The following is a 19,017-nucleotide window of genomic DNA, read 5'->3' on the forward strand; positions in this document are numbered from 1 at the left end:
TGCTGAAAGTCTGTTTTCATATCTTGGGACTTGAAAAGAGATGCAGCGAATATGATATGGAAATGAGTATTTCTAAGACTAAAATGATGTCAGTAGGCAAGAAACTTAGCGAGAATTGAATGTCAGATATGAAATACAAAATTGAAACAGGCAGATCATTTGAAGGACTTAGGGCGTGCATACTTCCAATGAAACTGAATGAAGTTGTAGCATACCTGCCAACGTTTAGAAATAAAAAATAGGGATTTCATCACATTTATTGTGCCATGGTCTAGGTGAAAAAAAGGACAGGATAAAAGGCATACGTATCTACATTTACATCGCAAATTGACCATTAAATTTAAAATCTTAAACTAAGAAAACATAAAAATGGTTACAAGAAAATGTACCTAATCACTCATTTATGACACATACGAATAATAATATTTATATCACACCAACACAAGCAACAAAATGCATAATAGTTTCCTTTATTAGACAGTAAAATGAACGGAAATTGACAGGTATCTCTGAACACTTGGAGATAGCGTTTGTTATATATTTTGGCCATACCGTGAAGAGAAAACTACCACATAGGTACAAATGATTCAATATGTCTCACACATTATTAACATGCAAATTTAACAGGGGGAAAGCAGAGAAATGCGAGAAAAAACACGTGGCCTACAACTCCAACAAAATACGCACAGAAATGATGTTAACCACACAATAATAAACTCATTCCTTCGTCCTAATTAATGGAGATGCTAGCGTGAGCTACTCTCTTGCTTGTAGGATGATTGCCGTCCCGAATTCCCTGCTGAAAAGCACACATGCTGCTGTGGTGAGCAGGAAACACGATACATGAAGGCAATGGATGATACACTCGCAAAATAAAGCATCAAATAAATAGGCTTGAAAATGAGGCTGTATAAATTACACAACCACATAAGAATTTATCCTTTATCCTAGGGGAAGAGTACTGACCCTACTGGAGGTTATATTGGTCAAAAATAGAAAGAATTAAAAATAAATCAGAAGAAGAGTTAAAAAACGGAAAGTTTCCAGGTAAATCGGAAGGGTTGGCAAGTATGTTGTAGCAAAGCTCATGCAGTGAGCTTGTACTTGCAATCGACAGTATTTTATACGAAAGAAGTGTGTTTTCATACTCTTTACAAGCACTCTATTTAGAAACCAACTCTGCTATATTAGTTGGAAGTAACAGGCATGAAGGTAGCGTGAATGACTGCTGACACAAACAGATGAGAAGAAAGGCAAGAGTATTAGGAAATAACGGCTAAATTAGGAATGAATTCAGTAGATAAAACTGTGTGTATAAACTAGCTTTGGTGGTGGGTTCATGTGAAGTGTATGAAGGAGGCTAATTACTTAGGGGAATAATGGAACCGGCCATGAAAGAAAAGGAAAATAGAAGGTGACCAAGAGGTTGATGGTTGGACTTAGTTTTTAATGAATAAAAGATTAAGATAAGTCATGTAGGACAATGAGAACTAGTTGCAAATAAAGGATTGTGGAGGCACAAAGTTATTTTTCAGAGGCCTGCGGATTGAATACTGAAAGGCATAACAGTCTACAATGAAGATTTATGTAAAGTATATATACTAAATTACCTGACTAAATCTGTAATGACATGATGAGGCAGCTGACATACTCTTTCCATAGCATCCTCACAATAGGCCAGATAATACAGACAGATAGATACACCTGTGGCAGCAACACTGGGCCGTGGAACTTCTAACAGAGTCTGCAATAAAAATAAATATTACTTTATCATTATATATACAGGGTGTCACAGGAGGAATGGTCAATATTCAGGGATTTGACAGGAACGATCATCAAAGTAGATAAGTTAACTCCAATCTTACCTCATGTGAACTTAATTTATTAGATTTTTATGGCAACATTTCATCAATCTAGTATCTAACAGTTGGAGTGACCCATAAACAATGTGCCAACCAACAGTCATACTTTTGACCGTTAGAGATTGCAATTTGAATTTTGACATCATATTATCATGATTGTAGTTGAATGTTCATATTTCACAACCAAATTATGGCTGATGATGCACTACATGTTCTACGATATGTTAAAGGGACCCACAAACAATGTAACAGCATTTAACTACAGCTGTCAAATATCGTCCCTAACTGTACACAATACCAATGTACATTTCCACTCAGTGTTTTATAGCCAAACATAACTGATAGTTCACCATTGTGTTTTATATTATTATATTTCGGATACATTAGCATGTTCAAAGTTTGCCATGTAAATAAAACATCTTATTATGTACTATACCAATTTGATTTTTAGGTTAACTTATAAGGCTGATGATGACCCCAACTCGGGTCGAAACTAGTCCCATATCTATGTATGTATATACAGTGATTTAGTAAACAAATTTGTATTGATTAAGTGGATCTAACCCCATACCATATGAGCAATCATTTGAAGCAATAAGACTTCATATGGACATATGCCCTATTCTGAATGATTTCTGAGATAGAACACATTTAATGCATATTTTATTTGTTTTTGTGTTAGTGACGTGCACGTATGTGTCTTACCGATCCAACCTCTTTGACGTTTTATTATTCTAGCCCAACCCACCTCGTTGCTTTAAACCTCTTTGCTCGGGATGTCTTTCTGCCATTAAACTAGCCATTGAACGCGCAGCTGTCCAGGGTGTGTTGTGAGTGAAGTAGTGCGAGGGACTGAGAGTGTATCAGAGAGAAGCATCAGTTAACTGTGTTTGTACATGCACTGGCTAAAATGCCACACATCTGCACTAATGAAAAATTTGCATATACTGTGTATGTTTATGGCTTCTGTGATCGTAGTGCTCTGGCTGCTGTCAAGGAATACAGTTGGCGCTTTCCGACACGTTTAATTCCTGATCGTAGAGCGTTTAACAAAGTTTTCAGCACACTGCGTGAAACAGGTATTCTTTCACCTTCCCATTTTTCTACTGAACGTATAGTTCAACAACCTGTGCAGGAACAGCAAAACATTGTTGAAATGGAGCAGCGTAGTCCTACTACCAACACACGGCGACTTTCTGCACGTATCAATGCCCCACAAACACATGTAAGGCACAGATTACATGCGGAAAACTTGTACCCATTTCAAAATATCAAAGACACATATGTGCGCGTCAATAGTCCATAAACAAATGTACATTCAACGTGTTCTACCTCGGAAACCATTCGGAATAGAGCATATGTCCATATGATGTTTTTTGCTTCAAAAGATCCTTCCTGTCATATCCCTGAATGTTGACTACTCGTCCTGGGACAACATATACAGTATATATATCGTCAAAAGACTGAGGTTGCTGAACTGATAAAAAATACCATACAATATAAATTTAGTAATCTAATTATAATATAGAATAAAATATGACAATAATTCTAATGATAATGTTGAGAAAACAATCCTTAGTGTGCCGTTTCACAGTTCTTCATAAGAGCTGTAGGAACAAAGATGGAGTCTCTGCGATCAAAATGTCAAATAAAATGCATTTAACGTCAGTACGGGCCGAAATGTAAGTCCTTTCGTCGGTCGATTACGGAAATAACCGCGTATAGGAGGCGCTGAAAAAAATGACAAATGGACATTATTTAAAACCATTATTCAAGAAAAATGTGCTCATCACTTATTATATAATCTGAACTCGAAGCTGTAAGAAGACTCAAGACTAGATTGAAAGGGATTATCCAGCGGAGCTAAAGATTATAAGTTGGAAACGAAAGATAATTCGCGACTACACGCCAATCAGCTGATATCAAGATTAAATCGTTGCGCGGAAGATTAAATACGTAAAAAAAAAAAAAGGAGATAAATAGACTACAGTAGAACTACGTCACGAAGTGGCGCAGGGCTTCAATAAAATTTTCCCGATACTGTTTAATGTTGAAGGACACCTACTGATCAGTTGTTGAGTGCATTTACGCCAACAAAAAGATAGCGGAAAGAAATTTATTTTCAAATTGGAATATATACAGAACATCTGTTTTAGTCGATTTGGAACTAGTTTATTGGATCAACTGTACCCTAACGAAATCTATGCAATCTGAGCAACGCAAGAGATATATTAATTGGAAGATGTCAGCAATGAATCAAATATTCTATTATTGTTCTGTTTCATACGCACGAGTCTTCACCATGGGTCTGTAAGGAAGCAAGGCAATGCTGCTTGGATCCTGACAAGGCGATACGATGTTAGCTGTCCCGGATGACCAGTGATCAGTGTTGAGAAGCTACGATGCACCCGACCACTTGTGGAGGAACCAGATGACGAGATCCTAATCTCAGATGACCGGAGATGAGGAAACATCGAGACCATCTTGAGCAAAGCTAAGTCCATTATCTAAGTCGTTTTCGTAAGTAAGAGTATATTATTTCTTTTATTGCATGTTGATGTTTGTTTTGTGCGAAGACAGTGCGTAGATAAACGTCTTGCTGATGTGATTGGAAGTAGGTATTCATCCATATGGTATGTCAATTCCACTTGTAGGCGTGGTCACCAAGTGATTTTCCGATCGTAATGTTTTCCAGTGATATGTGAGGAGAGATAGCTAGAGTTATTATTATTACCAGTGTTGAGTAAAGAGTGAAGTTGGCATTAATACCTGTGTGTCCTAATTTAAGCAATGTCAATCAGTTCGAGATCGTATATAGGATGTGTTTTATGAAGGAATATGGCAGTAGACTACTCCAAGTTCATGTTAAATTTGGCACTATGACAGTAGTAAGTAAAGTAGGCATTTTATGAATGTCACGGCACGTTGATGTGCAAGTTAAGGTAGTGATTTACATATGATGAAGTGAAAGAGTTGTTATATATGAAATATGAGTATTAATTAACGCGTCATAGATATGATATAAGGATGTTAATGATTTATGATGGTGGTATTTATTGTTTTCTTCGAGAGAGAAATAGTCATAGTTGTGCGAAGTGAGATCTAGTCATTTCAAATGATGTTTCGGAGAGTGTCACAGAATTCTCGCCAATTCCATGTAATAATTCTGGATCATACGCATTGTACATAGCTTAGGATATGATCTCAAGACGAGTAGTGCAATGTTTTTTATCCATGTTAGGATTACCTAGAGAATCATATATGTACTCAAGATAAGATTTGAACCTTCACTGATTTACTTAGGATGATCTTGAAAACTCACACGGTGTATAACTTTATTTCTGGACAAATTTCAACCTAATAGGCTGATCACTGGTGACATAGATTTTCAAGGGAGAATTATTGTTTTGTTTTTTTTAGTCAGAGATAGTGTCATCTGACCAAGTAGATTTTCCGTTGATAGTATGTGTTATGATAGCTACATATGATATGTGTGGTGACTTTTTTTTTTTTTTTTTTTTTTGCAACCATGTACGCACGTAGTCTAATAATCAATAAGCTAAGGTCATTTTACCTTAAGTTCATAAATTAAATCTTGCGATAACGTTACTTGTAGGGTGATTACGACTTACAATGGACGTAGCTTAGCTTATGGTGTGTGACACAAGGAAATATGAGCGTCTAAGAGGCAACTAAGTAGGCGGAAGTGAATGTTTAAAATGTAAAACATACAAGAGAGTACTTGTCAAATCAAAGGAAGAAGAGCTTTGTGATAGCGTTTATTGAGAATTTTAAACCTGCATCTAGACAAACAGTCAGTGAAAATTAAGTAATGTGACAGTTTATAGAGTAAGGAATAGGTGGTAACTAACAGAATCTAATGCTTATCCCAAGAATAATTGATTCAGACAACTTGAACTCCATTTCTTGACTGAACATTAACTCGGCAATTCTACTAGCGTTTCTTTATTTTCTCAAGAGAGTATCACTAGAAATTCTGTAAATAGTAATTAATACAATTTTTTATTTTTCTTCTTTGAGGATGCATCCTATATTCTTAGTATACTTGATTTTAATGTTTATTTTCTTGCCAGTATGGCACATGTAAATACCATTATCTGTATTCACATTAATTTATTTTATTATCGCCCAACTTTGTAAGTGAGTTGTATACGAAGGAAAACATAGCTTTTTCAAAAGTTTCCCAGATGTTACATAGAATTTATTCTAATAATTTATGATTTTGGAGATCAATGGGCTTATGAAAGGAAATAATATGATCCGAGAAGACATTTATTTAGGATGAATTCGGAAGATGTAATTTTTCTGAAATGTTGTTGACGGATATAGACTATAGGGTTGACAGTGAGTCACTCATTTCAAGAACTATTTCATTGGTAAAAATTTGAGATAATTTTCTTGAATATTTGACTTAATATTTAAAATAAATATGGAATAGTGAAACCTAAACACTCTTTCTCTGTGTTCTTAGAATAAGAATTAGTTGTAAGACTGTAGTAGTTTCAAGCGACGACAATTTCTCTAAGAGCTAATAAGAGTATGGTATTTAACTAGATACGAGTAAGAGACGTCTTTCTGCGTTAGTTAGAAACTACCATTAATCGACCTGGACGTTCTTCTATTACGGAACTCACACCCGTAAAACTCAGTCACCGGATTAATTGAATTTAGAGCTAGTCAGGATCTCTTGTGTCCATGCCTGGACGCGGGAACGGCGCATTAGTGACAAGAAGCATAAGCAATGAGTTTCATTCTGGATACATATTGACAAATTGATCACAATCAAAGGTAAGGACCTTCCATATAATTAATAATAATAATTATTATTATTCCTTACAATTGATTGTAAAGAAGCAGATAAAATACAAAAGAAAAATACTTTAACTGATATAATTAAGTGAGTGCAGAACAGAGGTGATGCCTCAAGATCGATATCAAGGCTTTCAATGTACACAGTACTGCCGTAAGTTCTGTCAGTAAAATCTAAGCGCACTGTAATATGGTAATTGTGAAAAAAGAAGCGTGGTAACGCTGTATGTTATTGTCTACAAGGTCACCTACTCCGCTGGTAACCGGCTTGCAGTGTGCCAAGAGCAGGCAGCAGCAAAAGATGGAGTGGGGAGAGTACGAGAATCATATTGCTGTATTGATGTTATTTTGTTGCAGAAAGCAAGCTAAGGAAATTTTTCTACACTGAAACCTCTCGGTATCAATGAACGATTTGTGTTTTGGACAACAACAACTGTTGATCGCATCAGATCGAGCCGCTCTAGGTGTGTACGCAGAAAAGAAGTTGTGATTGCTGTTCGTTCAAGTATTCGACGCAATCCTTTGCGTAAACAAACAATTTTATCTCATGAAATGAATATAACTTCACAAACTATGCCACATATTTTAAAGGATGATTTACTTGTCGGTGCATATAAGATACACAAGGCATTTACGATACTAACTGAAAAATAAAAGGAGATACGCTGGATTTGATCCCAAGCTTTGTGTTAATGACATATGGGAGAACCAATATCACGACATCCTCTCCACAGACAAAAAAACTTTCATTGTGGAAGAGTCGTTTAACAAGCAAAACAATCGCGTATACACATGGTTTTCCAAGGAAGCGAGAAAGAAAGTTCTGTGTTTGCAGCGCGGACATCACCTTGCTTCTGTCATGGTATGGTGGGTGGTATCCTGGTAGGGAGCAGCGGAGGGGAACTTTTGCGAAGGTGGAGTAAAGACTTCTGCAGACCAGACAATGTTAGAAAACATGATACCACACATCAACACGTATAAAGCTGTTTGAAGGGAAATTGCGGATTTTTCAGCAGGATAGTGCTGCTGCAAAAAGCAAAGCAAAAAACGATGTATCAGTGGTTAACAACCAATGGCCCACGGTTTATCGTTGCTGCTGACTGGCCTAGTGGAAGTCCGGACCTCAATCCGTTGGATTATTCTCTGTGGCAGAAGCTCTAGGTGATAGCATGTAAAAAATGGCACCGCAATACTGAGATGTTAAAAAAAATCAATCACGCGAGCTGTCAAAAAATTCCACTGGACATGATTCGTGCAGTTATTGACGAGTGGCCTCAATGTCTTTGCCGTTATGTTGCCACATATGGTGATCGTTTTGAATATGAGTATGTTCATTCTGTAGCTTTTTTTGTTTTGTTTTGTTATTCTCAGAATGCATGCATATTAATGGGTTTGTGTAGTTTTATTTAGTAGTTATATGCACTGAAAGTACAGACAGAACTTATGGCAGTACTGTGTATGTGTGCTCCAGCTTAAAAGTGGTCTCGTTTGGCACACTAAAACATCATAAATAGGTAACCAGTAGCTTAGGAATGGTGCCCCTTGAACCCAGCACGAGCCCTATGACCTTGATGTCTTCAAGATTGTACTTCTTGAGGTAACAGGGAATGGCTGGTGAAAATATCCTCTTTTTCTTTTTTTCCTTCGCTGACTTCAGTGGGCTGTATTGCATGCAATTCAAATCTGATTGTTGGATCGAGAATGAAACCAGTTTTGCTTCCTGGTTTGAAGATGATGTTGATTCGTCTTGTTCCACTGCCAACTTCGAGGCCATGGACCTCTTCGAGTATTACATACGCTTTTCCACGTAGCACATTGGCCAAGGACGACCGGATGTGATGATGCCCGGTGCTTCACAGGCATTCACTGAAGGGCAGGATCCTAAGACATGTACCAAAGTTTCTACCTCATTGCGTCGTCTGCAGTAAATTCGGAGATGTTAGGTTGTGTAATACTTATTAAAAGCTAACGCACTTCGAACCTGTAATCAGGATCATCATCAGAGCAACAACAAAGATTTTAGTTGTAACTGTCACTCCATAGTAACTACTTAAGACAGAGAGACCCTGTTAGATATGTAGTTCATTCCAGGGCCTCCAGAGTCAAAGAGATAGCTGTTTAAGAGTTAACTATGAAGGGTAGCCATGATCTACTCAATATAATTATAGCCGTACCCTTTGCTAAAATGATTCGGATGTTTAGCTATCACCTCATGAATGATTCCAGGTATAAAGTGTTTCTCTTTACAAATGACAGAAGTTGCATCAAAAATGATTTGATAGTCATTATAAATGGCATGTTCTGGCAGACTTCTCTGGCTGGCAAAGATGTAAGTGCCCTCATTGCCACCTTCCTACTTGTTTGGCCAACATGGTTAGGAACTCAAGTTCACTGTTTAATTTATCCTCTTAACAAACCTTCCTTGCTCAGCTGACAAGGGTATTAAGCACAGCATGCTTTTGACAATGATGATAGTGAGAGGACCGATGAAGATATCTATTAGTATGCGAGGGTTTGCGGTAAACCGAAATACCTAAAGTTCCATCTGATTTCCTAGAAATCAAATCATCTAAGAACAGCAAGAACATCCATGTTTAGTTTCCACAGCAAATAAATGCTTGGATGTATGCTGTCCAATTGATCCAAAAATATGGGGTCAGGTAACAAATGTGTCATCAACATATCTCAAGCAGATTGAAGGCTTGAGTGTGCAGTGCTCTTCAAAATCTTGCACATAGAAATTAGCGATGACTGGTGCCAATGGCAATCCCATGGCAACACCATCCACTGGCTCATATACAGTACCATGAAAACTGAAATACATGGTGGTGAGGACAAGGTGAAACAGATTAATAATGTCAGCAGGAACATCTCCAAAATTATTGTAATGAGTTGGCAGGGTAGTAGGATCAATTAACACTAGACTGGTAGCTTCAATACTAAGACTTATTAGCTAGGCACTAAACTACAGAAGACTACACAAAACTTTTGCTCATAACACACACTTACGCAGTTCGCGCGCTCTCTCTCCCTTCGTTTCTGACTTGTTCTCACACTACACAGTTCTACACTCACGCACAAGGTCCCACGTTGCTCAGCTACACGTTCTCTCCTTCGCCGACAGTCTGCAATGTAGCACACTACTTTGATACTCACGGCAGTTCACATACTTTACTACACTGGCAGTCGCTCACGACTGAACTACACCAACTTCTAACTCAGTCTAACTCTCACTAACTCCTGACAGGTCATTCGTCTCTTATATATCTGCGCTGACTCTTCTAGAATCGTCCGGATGCTGGATGGATCCAGGAACATCGCGAGATGGAACACTCCAGATTAATCGTGGAGTCATCTCCATAATCCTCTGCTATGGGACCGCGAGTGGAAGCGAGTGGGGCTGGCCTAGCACTTAAGCGCTGCTAGTGATTGGCGCAGCTGAAGCGTAAGGCTTTATACGGTGCTGGGTCGGGCCCACTGCCAGCTGACATGGCGGGCACTATGACCATTACATTATATACTGTATAAATATGTTATGACCTCATATAGGGGAGGAATTAATACAGTCGTCCAAGTGTTAACTCCAACTACTTGACTTTCAGGTAACTACCTTGGTGAAAACAGAAGTGAATATTAAACTGAAAAGAAATGTGGTCATGATGCTGCATTAAATCCAATATTGCAGCAAAGGTGAATAGAAATTGTTTTGGAGGAGACTGCAATGATTGATCGCTAGTTACATCAGGATGCAGTGGATGTATTTACGAAGGATAAGGAGATTTTACTTTCCTTCTTTTATTGTATACAGTACAAATTATTCCTCCTCTGCTCAATTAACATCTTTTCTTGTGGCTACTCATTAATACTTTTAATTTTTCCATGCATTTTAAAAATTATAACACGCAGAGGGAGAAAGTGAATTTAATGCGGAATACAAAGACTCTTGAAAAGATCAGGAAGGTCATCCAATCATATGTAATCATGATGATGTTTGTTGTTTACAGGGGCCTAACATCTAGTTCATCGGCCAATAATGGTACAAAATGAGACAAAATGTTATGACAATTTTAAAATTCATAATCCTCCACTGACCAGAATTCGAAAATGTGAGGACGAAGAATGAATGGATGGATATGAAATTAAAACAATCAGTGGATCCGACCCGCAATGCCCCATATTCCCAGAAACTAGCGTTAAACAATAGTATTACTGGCCAAGGGACTGTTTCTAAAGCACAATACTGAGTCGATGACGCTTGTAGTCGAAACGGGTCCAAAATCCAGATCATCGACCCCTCATAATGGTACTTATCAATAGGAAAGTAGAACCATGTTATTTGTCATGCTGCGTTACTAATAAAAAGTAATGTAGGTTCGCGGTATTCCACACATTATGGTACTATTCACAGGTAGGGTAATGAGCACGTGTAACACAGACCAATGGTGTTTTGCACATTGCGGCGCTATTTACAGGCTACGCAAACCTATGGCTGTCCTCACATAAGTGGACTAACCACAGAGACTCGCACTATCCCGTGGTATTCCTCACATAGAGGGAACTAAGCATAGGCAAGGCAGAAACATGGCGTCGCTTATCCCATGGTGTCACTCATATAGGGGTACGAATAACAGGTATTGCAAGACCCTCACCTTGATTCACACAGTGTTGCTAATAATCACAAACCTATTGCGTACCTAACATAGTGGTACTACGCGCAAGTAAATGCGACCCACGGTGTTCCCTGCTTGATGGTACTAATTACAAGTAGTCTCATGGTTCTAATTCGATCATCCCTTGGTCGCCCCTTTTAGTTGCCTCTTACGACAGCCAGGGGATACCGTGGGTGTATCCTTCGTCTGCGCCCCCCACCCACAGGGGGTTGTGTGTTTGGTCCGCGAGAGGTAATTTATTTCCCTCAAGTCCGCCGGCAAGCCGGTTAGTACCCCCCCCCATCCGCCACCTGGGACGTGCCACGTGGGAGTATCACCTTTCCCCCTGCTAAGCCAGCGTAGTAGGTTCGTGCATATGTAATCTTTACAAGATTTAGCATGCATTCATTTGAGAATCTGTTACTGGGTTGGTCATGAATATTTGAAATAGCACAGATATAACGATCATATTAATTTCATAAATAATTCACAGCGTTTATTGAGCTGTATAAATATGTTATGAATCTCATGTTGGAGGAGAATTAACCACTCAACGTGGAGTGCCGTACGCTGCATGCTAACATCCCAATGCTCTCTGTCGCGGAGTGATGTTCATTGCACGCGCGTAACAGCTTCTGTTCTGTGCTTCTATCTAACGAATAGTTCTTGAAATATTACAAATGTAGTAAGATATATCTATAGAAGAAGCATCGATGTTTTATTTGATGTGTATATCTATCGAGTTTTTATCGATTATGTATGATATATTGCATCTGAAAAAGCAACAAGTTCTGTTGTTGACATCATGGTAGCTAAACATTTTTCTTGTGATCACGAATTCGAAAATTAACGATCTTTTCGTTTCATTAAACAAGGGCTAGGATATAGAACTTGAGAGTGAAAGTAGAGATCAAAACATTGATGCTGCTTTAGATATGCGGGAAAATATCATGTGTAATGTTACTGACAGTGGGTTTGTGTGGGAAGACATGGATAATTGCAGATGGCAAAGGGAAATGTATACGGCAGATTAAGGACCTCAGAATGTTGCAAGGAATGGCTTATATCCGGTGAAAAATTTTCAGTTATTTTTTACTGTCGAGTTCGTAAAGATGATAGTAGAACAGGCAGATATTTATGCTCAACATCACATGCGGTCAAATGGTATGTTCTTTCCGTTCCGATCGAGGGTAAATGAACGGGTACCAGTTACAGTGGAGGAAATGTGTGAAGTTTTTGCATTGTATATATTAATGAGCGTAGTACAGAAACCTATATTGAGATCTTATTTCTCAAAAAAAAAAAAAAGGGCACTAGCTACTCTTATATTTGGTTCAGCTACATCCCTTGTTCGATTTGAAAGCATTACAAGATTCCTCCACTTCACTGACCTTATGTAATTCCAGTAATTTATACTATTTGTGTGTTTATGCATTAATAACAAACTGAAAATTTTGGTAAAATTGATTGAACTGTTTATCAGTTATGCCCGATTAACTAAAAGCCTGCACTCATAGCATGCTTGGCGCTATACTCATCTTGCAGCACAGGGTAGCCAGGTAGTGAAGGGTCGTCCCAAGCTGAGAGGTTAAGAGACAAGTCATCCATTTTTAATATGAATATTTCATTCACTTTGCTGTAATGAACTTAATTGCAGATAATAGCTGGGGATTATCCAGACTGATAAAAGATCACAGTAGAAGTTAGTTCACATGAGAATATAATAGAGTAGGAACATACAGAGTTATTAATTAGAGTACTGTACGTTTGATTCATTGGCTGAACGGTCAGCGTTGAGACGTGTGGTTCAGAGGGTCCCGGGTTCGATTTCCAGCCAGGTCGGGGATTTTAATCGCGTTTGATTAATTCTTCTGGCTCAGGGACTGGGTATTTGTGTGTGTTCCAACACTTTCCTTTTCATATTCAGACAACACACTACACTACCAACCACCACAGAAACACGCAATAGTGATTACACCTTCCATATAAGGTTGGCGCCAGGAAGGGCATCCGGCCGTAAAACAGAGCCAAATCCACATGTACGACACAGTTTGCATCTGTGACCCCACAGATGTGGGAAAAGTGGTAGAAGAAGAAGAATATTGCAGGAATTTTGATGTAATATGGGACACAATCTTTAAATAATCTCAAGTGTGGTACGATTATATGAGATTACTACAGGTAAAGGAGAAATGGGTACATTACAATGGATAGATCTTCAAAGTGAACATAGAACTAATTTGCTATGTTAGGAAGTCTTCAAGAATACTGTCAGGTTAAATAAAGATTAGGTTGAAATACAGAGTGTTACAATGATGTGTATGAATATGTATGTTGAGTATTCAGCCCGAAGGCTGGTTTGATCCTCCACAGCTCTGCCAACAGCTGTAATAAACAGGTGTCACTGAACAGGCATACTAAGGAAATGAGAAGTGAGGTAGTTTCCCCATTTCTTTCCTCACCAGGCAGTAGTTGCTATTACATATCAGTCTGCCAAACCCACTTAAATGCCTGCACCAACACACCCTATGAGCAACATTTTCACACCATTCATAACAGGGACTGGCTGCATAAGGAATGGTATTACTAACATCGCTCATACCTCGGTCACTTTCATATTTCATATGAGACTGAGACAGACCAATGAAAGTAACAAATTTATTTTAGCCCACACCAGAAGACATAGTGCACTGTAAACACTAGGTCTCGCCGGCAAAGGCTTGTTAGAAATGATATTATGTGTTGTTGATATACAGATCTTTAACCTTTACTGGTTGAATGGCGGGCCAACCCAGACATTGTGTTTTCTCGAGGAGGCTGAATGTCTGGCGCAACCCGAGATGTGATTTACGATCATCTTACAGGAATTATAAGTTTCTTTACGTAATACTGATATTTGTGTTAATTTCTCAAAGGAGTTAATAAAATATCTCTCTATATATCAAAAAACTACTATCGAATTCTAGCAAGAAACAACCAAGTTTTGCTGTTTATGTTCTGCATACTCATTCAGCTTCATGGCGTCTACCAGTAATATAGATAAGAAACGTAAATGCATCTTTATAAGTGATTCAGACATTGAATATTGAATTTTCACGACCGCATTGTAATCGAAACAGACTTTCAACGTATTAGGTCGTGTTACGTACATGTAGTCCGTGTTGAAGAGATGTTAAGTACAGAACAAAAATGGCCAGCCGGACACCAGTGGGATCCGAACCCACAACCACCCGATTTTGCGTCGGTTGCTCTACCAATTGACCTGTAGCTCAGATCCTTTCAAACAGAACAAAGATGGCGTAGGCCACCATAGCTCAACTGGTAGAGCAACCGACGCGAAATCGGGTGGTTGTGGGTTCGGATCCCACTGGTGTCCGGCTGGCCATTTTTGTTCTGTACTTAACATCTCTTCAACACGTACTACATGTACGTAACACGACCTAATATGTTGAAAGTCTGTTTCGATTACAATGCGGTCGTGAAAATTCAATATTCATTGACATGCCCCACAACGGGCGACTTAAACGCACTCTACAGTGTGCTAGCAGCAGTGCCAGACCTGTAGCTCAGATCCTTTCAAACAGAACAAAGATGGCCTAGGCCACCATAGCTCAATTGGTAGAGCAACCGACGCGAAATCGGGTGGTTGTGGGTTCGGATCCCACTGGTGTCCGGCTGGCCATTTTTGTTCTGTACTTAACATCTCTTCAACACGTACTACATGTACGTAACACGACCTAATACGTTGAAAGTCTGTTTCGATTCAGACATTATTGATGCAGTTGAGAATTCTGACAGTGATAATATGTTTTCCTCTGATATTTCAGAAGAAATGAAAGAAAATTGTTGGAAAAACTATTGGATGAGAGAAGGTCTGCGTGAGGATTGGTGAAGCATGACGTGTGAAAGGCTGAATGGGAAACCACACTTTATTTATTCCAATGAGATAAGTAACACAAGGGATTGCGCAGTGAATTCAAATACGAAACTCAAGCGTGGTCGACGGGAAACTGTGTACTTTTGTGTAACTTGTGGAACGAAACCTGGTTTGTATCTAAGCCTTTGTTTCATACACCGGAGTTGATTACCGACTAAGGACTAAAGGTGTAGATATGAAACTAATTAGAAAAGCAGAATCAGTAGCAAAATTTGAAGTCCCGATGCCCATCGTATTAAATCTGTATAAAAAATCCCTCGCTTAACACATCACGAATTTTTGCCTTTACCACTTAGTACGATTATATATTCCCCAGACCTGAAAGTGTTCTTTGTCATCCCTTATGTACGGAATGTGATTTGCAACAGAGATAAGAGCTCTTGCCACGGGTCGGTCAGAGAAAGTTGTGTGATAAGAGGAAATGACCTTGAATTCTCGAACACTGAGGATGTTGCTCCTTCAAGGGGCAAGCTGTTAGCTAAGGTAAAATTTAGTTTTGCGTCACTGGTAGGCAGCAAAGACTTTACACTAGAACAAGACAGGACAGTGCTAAGTTAAAGCACAGTAATAGATTCCACTGCGGCTAGGAGAGGTGAATTCAGTTTTTATGCGGTTTTTTTTTTTTTTTTCAAAGCTGTCCTGTTGACATACATAGTTTATGGCTGGGAATCATCTGAAATTATGCATCACGGAAGTTACCAACAAAATGTGTAACGGAAGTGTAACTCTAGCAACCGTGCTGCCATTGGTGATGATCATGACTGAGAGTCATATCTATGATCATTTGATTTTCTGAAAAGTGTTTTTTTTTTTTGTTAGAATATTTATTCAAAATCATTCTTTCCAACTTCGGAAACTTCCCTTCGCACAATCATTTTCTTGTTCTGTTTCTAGTTTGCTTATACACATTTTCAATTTTGTCTCGGTTGCCCACAATAGATGATTAGATGTTGATTCCCATAGGGAATCTGAAATATTTGTTCGCGCCAACTCTACACGCTGAAGATATGGATTCCTATCTACTTCTTGATGGATTGTCCGGCTCCATGGCTAAATGGTTAGAGTGCTGGCCTTTGGTCACAGGAGTCCCGGGTTCGATTCCCAGCAGGGTCGGGAATTTTAACCATCACTGGTTAATTTCGCTGGCACGGGGGCTGGGTGTGTGTGTCGTCTTCATCATCATTTCATCCTCATCAAGGCGCGCAGGTCGCCTATGGGAGTCAAATCAAAAGACCTGCACCTGGCGAGCCAAACATGTCCTCGGACACTCCAGGCACTAAAAGCCATACACCATTTCATTTAATTTTTTCTTGAAGAATTTAAAGTTTTTCTTCATTAGTGAGTTGTTTTACGACCCTTTTCTTATCCATAGCTAGGCTATCACAAGACAGATACTGTACATACCGTGCTACTGAACTTCTCACGATTATCCTATTAGTCCGTAAGTAGGCTGTCACGCGACAAATAATCACTGCACTTCTTTTTACCATTCAACACAATAAATTGAAGGTAAAGCAGTGTACCATTCATACAAAAATACAAACTGTTAGTCGACAGTTGGCACGTTCATTCATCGGCGAATCTGTCCAAACCAATGCCAAGTATTGCCGAAGTTTCGTGTTCAAGATGGCAGCCGAAGGCGCTTAATCGGGAATGGCGAGTATAACCTCGCAATAAATTCATGCTTGAACAAAGTGACCTGAAAACAGTGTTTAATTACCCACTGGTCAGAAACTTAAGGCTTCAACTAACAATTAATTATACAATTGTTTTAGGTAGGTACTGTAGCTACTTCTATGAGCTAAAGGGCAAAAGAATGTTGTATCTGTTTTTCAGAGTTTTTCACATCTTTTAACAGTCTCTTGTTACCTTAACAGGCTCCAGTAGAGAATTACTAATATTTGTTCTCTTGACCTTTTCACACTTTTTTTTTTCCCTGCTAGTGGCTTAACGTCGCACCGACAAAGATAGGTCTTATGGCAATGATGGGAGAGGAAAAGCCTACGAGTTGGAAGGAAGCGGCCATGGCCTTAATTAAGCATTTTCCTAGTGTGAAAATGGGAAACCACGGAAAACCATCTTCAGGGCTGCCGACAGTGGGATTCGAACCCACTACCTCCCAGGTGCAAGCTCACAGCCGCGCGCCTCTAACCGCACAGCCAACTCGCCCGGTTTTCACACTTTTTAGGGCTCTCCTTTATCTCCTGAAACACACACGCATGCACGCGGGGCACACACACACAAAATGTAAAATGTACTAGTGTGTAAAGTGATATCATCTACCTGTTAGATAGTTTTTTAATGGGATATTCGATAGTACGTTTTCCCGCTTACCACGATTTTTTTGTCGTCCCCTGCAGAAGCGTACTAACGAGGTTTCACTGTACATGGAAATTATTATTCAATGCGCTCGTAACTTTCTTCATTTGGATTTGCCATGATGCACGATAATATTCAGAACATCGATAGAAGGAGACTTAGAGGAAAGTAATGTTACATATCTTTAAATCAACTGCATGATGGAATACAGTATTTTGTTTGTTTTCTATCATTTTTTCCAGGTGAATATTATTATCTGTTGCATATGGTTCACATTATTTAGCATACATAGTGACTATTCCTTTCGGCTCGAACTACTAGATATGGGAGGAGTAATCCTACTGACTCTAGCAGTATGTTGTCATAAGTTGTTATATTTCAGGCCTTCAAAGATGTTAATTTTTTTTCCTTTGGCTGATATTTTGGTTGCTATGTTTCCCACACTTCTCTTAAAATGAAATTGAAAACCTCTTGTAAGTCAGAGACTGAGGAAAGATGCAAAGTTGACATTGAGAAACTGAAGCAGGAGGATGAAAGATTAAAGTACAATGTGGAAATTACAAACAGATTTGATATTCTGGAAGAAGATCCTATAGAAGACATTGATGAAACAAATGAAGTTTGTTAACAAATGTGGAATAATATAAAACAAATCATGACAACAGTAGCAATGAAAGTGATACTAAAAGGTGTTAGTAAGAAAAAGAAATGGTTCGATGAGGCATGATAAGATGCAGTTAATGAACTGGCAATATGGCAAAATAAGAGGCTAAAGTCTAATAAGAATGTAGTAAATTAATTCGTAGAAAGAAAGAAGTCTACCTGAGATAATAGATTGAGTCAACGCAAGATGACTACAGAAACAGGAACATCTGCAAGATGTATGGAACTGTCAACACAATTAAAGAAGGATTTCAACCAAGATCGAGTATTAAGAGAGGTAAGTTTGGAAATTTAATTGCTGATCAGGACAAATTGTTAAATTACTGTAAGCAATACTTCGATTCCTTGGTGAATTGTACTAATCCAGAAACCTGTATTGGTAAACCATCTAGTTCCCCATTAGAAGAACAAATGCTAGAGCCATCATATCCAGAGGTATTACAAAGTATTATACGTTTAAAAAACAATACAGCTTCAGGTAGTGACAACATTCCTGCTGAGCTAATTAAATATGGTGGAGAAATATTACATAAATACATATACAATATCATTCTAAGGATAAGGCATGATGAGGTTATTCCAAAAGAATGGCAGGAATCACTTATTATCCCAATTCATAAAGGAGGGGATAAGGAAGAAGTTCAAAACTATCATGATATCTCTTGTAAACACGGCCTACAAAATTGTGTCTATTATTCTTTTACAGCATTTAAAACCATTTGCTGAAAATGTTATTGGGGACTATCAGAATGGTTTT

At 38.6% G+C, this 19,017-nt stretch overlaps 1 protein-coding gene across 3 annotated transcripts in view; it reads right to left on the reverse strand.

Moving 5' to 3' along the window:
• Positions 1-19,017, reverse strand: part of mahj (LisH and WD40 domain-containing protein mahjong) — a 460,349-nt gene that overhangs the window by 220,875 nt on the left and 220,457 nt on the right. For all 3 annotated transcript variants that reach the window (XM_067136681.2, XM_067136682.2, XM_067136683.2), the window contains one exon: positions 1,611-1,744. In XM_067136681.2, the coding sequence (XP_066992782.2) occupies positions 1,611-1,744 (134 nt within the window). The remainder of the gene's footprint in view (positions 1-1,610; positions 1,745-19,017) is intronic.

The sequence above is a fragment of the Anabrus simplex genome, chromosome 1 (genome assembly GCF_040414725.1).
Source record: "Anabrus simplex isolate iqAnaSimp1 chromosome 1, ASM4041472v1, whole genome shotgun sequence".
Taxonomy (NCBI): domain Eukaryota; kingdom Metazoa; phylum Arthropoda; class Insecta; order Orthoptera; family Tettigoniidae; genus Anabrus; species Anabrus simplex.